The sequence below is a fragment of the Geospiza fortis genome, unplaced genomic scaffold (assembly GCF_000277835.1).
Source record: "Geospiza fortis unplaced genomic scaffold, GeoFor_1.0 scaffold2, whole genome shotgun sequence".
Taxonomy (NCBI): domain Eukaryota; kingdom Metazoa; phylum Chordata; class Aves; order Passeriformes; family Thraupidae; genus Geospiza; species Geospiza fortis.
The window spans coordinates 3830436-3833327 of record NW_005054366.1 but is presented as its reverse complement, the minus strand read 5'-3'; the positions used below and the strand labels follow the sequence as shown (position 1 = coordinate 3833327).

The following is a 2892-nucleotide window of genomic DNA, read 5'->3' as shown; positions in this document are numbered from 1 at the left end:
CTCTCTCTCCCTCTCCCCGCCCCGGCCGCACCCTAGACGCCCCCGCCACCTTCGGCCGCCGCTGGAGAGGAGCGACGAGTTGCGTAGTCCCCCTCCGGCCGGACCCAGCCCCCAGTCTAGCTCGGCCCATCCCGTAAACCTGAAGGACCCGGCTTGGCCGCCTTGTCCCTCCTCTCACAGGGCCAGCGCCCTGGTCCTGAATCTTCCTGTTAGCCTCATTCCTAACACCCAGCTAAGCTCTCAAACTCCGCCAGCATATGCGGGACAACCCAGGTCAACCTGGTCATGACCCATGTCTTACCCTCTCAGCCCTCCCAGCCCAGCCATGTGCGCCCAGGCCATGTGAGCCCCACTGTGTGCAGTGCAGCCTCATCAGCTCAGCCTCCACGGCCCGGCTGCCTCCCACATGCTGCTTTGCCTAAGCCCTCTTGTCCTGCCAGGTTCCCCAGCTACACTGACCTTCACAGTAGCAAAACCTGGCCTTGCTGGAAGCAGCCATGCCTTTCTATCTAAACATCTCTACTGACCAAACCATGGTAACTCGCCTGAAATGTCAGCGACAAGTGAAAGCAGGGTGCCCAAAAACAATAGCAATATCCAGAAGCACTGCCACAGGAGAATAATGCCCTGAAAATTTCCTTCCCCTCAGTACATATTACTGTTGCTTTGCCTATTTCTTGTTCAAGGGTCAGAGCACTGACAATGCCAGCCACCATCTATCCATTTTTAATTAGTTCCATGAATTTCAGTACCAGGGCATACATTTACTACCTAAGCCCATATTAAGTAATTTAGAAGACCGATAGCCTCTGTTACGAAAAGCATCACCAGCAGGTAAGGAAGTCATCTTTCCAGCTGTGGATTCAGTTTCGGCTTCCCCAGTACAAGGAAAACATGGACATAACGGAACAAGTACAGTGAAATTGATTAAGGGCTTAGAGCATCTGACATATGAGGAGAGCACAAGAGAACATGCCAAGAATCAGTGGGCAATGGACTGAAAAACATAAAAAGTCCCATTTCAACAAAATAAAAAATATTTGTATTCTGAAGGTGATCCAACACTGGAACAAGTTATCTGGAGAAATTGTGGAGTCTCTGCCCTTGGAGATAGTACAAGCCTAACTCGAGTTCACCTGATATTGAGGAAACTAGAGACTTCTAGAGGTCACTTCCAAACTCAATGATTCCATGAGCCCATCAAAAAGTACATTTACTTACTATATATACTTAGGCAACAAGCAATAGGACAAGAAGACACAGTCTAAAGCTGTGCCAGGGCAGGTTTAGGTTGGACATTATGAAGAATTTCTTTACAGGAAGGGTGATTAGAGATTGGAATGGGCTGCCAAGGAACGTGGTAGAGACATCATCCCTGGAAGTGTTAGAAGAAAGACTGGACATGGCACTTAGTGCCTCAGTCTAGTTGATGAGGTGGTGTTTGATCATTGGTTGGACTCAACAATCTTAGAGAACCTAATTGATTAAAGGAAGACATAATTCAATGGTTACAGAAATAACTACATTGGGGAATGCCAGACATAAATTACAAAACAAAAGGTTTCATAATGCAGTTAGGGTTCTATTTATTAACATTTGCATTACTTCACATGTGGCCGCTTGGAAGTTATGCAAGGAGAAGACATTTAAAATAATGTTTATATGTAGACTGTGGAATGCAGAATTCATTTTGTTCCCCATAAAAATCTCATAACATTTGTTGCACAGTGCCACAATCCTCCCTCTAAAACATCTTATTCTGATAAGAAAAATAAAACACAATTATTACATATCATCAAAAAACCTTTCTGAACCTCTTCAAGGTTGTAGTCAATGGTACCTCTAACAGCTCCCCTGATTTAAGATATCTGGTGTTTGTTATTGACTCTGAAAAATGTTTTTATTAGGAGCTGTGTATTTATGTCTAATTTATTGCCTTTCCTGTTCCTTGGTTTTCTTTTTCCCCTTAATATTGAATGAGCACTAGTCAGATGGCCCTGCAAGTATTATAGAGATACCTATTTTTCTCTCATTTCAAAATCGGAGCAACCAATTCTGTAAAAAAAAATCTTTTAAGTTTTTGGCCTTAATGACTAATCGCTAGGCTTCCCAGAAAAAACCAAAATCCTTTAAATAAACTACTGTTATCTGTCCTTTTGCAGGGGTTTCCGGACCAAACGTTTACTGTGATATTTATGTCAAGGATGCATAACAAATGTCTAGCCCAACCCCTCAGTCTTTATTATGACACTAGAAGGTTTGTCAACAGAAAGATTATAGTTTTATTATACTCATATCACTCATGATAAATAATAATGTTGGGGCTCCCAATTTACACATAAAGCTGTACAGCTATAGATAGTACATGCCCATATTCTTGCTACATTTCAGACCTTATTGTGGCAAGCTGAACCGAACAGAAATCAGATGACCCTTAAGACTAAACAACCATTTCTTCTAAATTAAGAAGAGTAAAAATGCACATAGAGAAAAACACTGTCAAAAATAGGGGGGTAAATGAAAAAGAGGCTGCTAAAACCTACATTATTAAATAACTTAATAGTTTTCAAACTAGACTGTTTTGAAGTTTTGAAAGGACAACCCGGAATACGAAAGGAAGTGAAGGAAAGCAATATATAATAAAGGGAGAAAGGTAAAACTGGCATTGATAAAACACTGACAGCTAACCTGCGAAACCGATAAAGAAACCTACTGAGACATACCGAAACCAAGTCTACATAGAAGGCTGCGCATTTGCTGTTGTCCTGGATTGGGACCTCTCGAACAGGCACTTGCCATCACAGCCACTCACTTTACTGCACCGTCCTCCTGCTGCGAGCCAAAGCCAACGCGCCTCTGGAGCGGCCGGGACGTGAGCGGGGCCGCGGGGCC

General features: G+C 43.4%; 1 protein-coding gene across 1 annotated transcript in view; it reads right to left on the bottom strand.

Moving 5' to 3' along the window:
- IQGAP1 (IQ motif containing GTPase activating protein 1) overlaps positions 1 to 2847 on the bottom strand; it is a 55961-nt gene extending 53114 nt beyond the window's left edge. The window contains exon 1 of the mRNA XM_031059683.1: positions 2724 to 2847. Coding sequence (XP_030915543.1) covers positions 2724 to 2799 — 76 coding nt within the window. The 5' untranslated portion in view covers positions 2800 to 2847. The remainder of the gene's footprint in view (positions 1 to 2723) is intronic.
- Between the last annotated feature and the right edge of the window lie 45 nt (positions 2848 to 2892).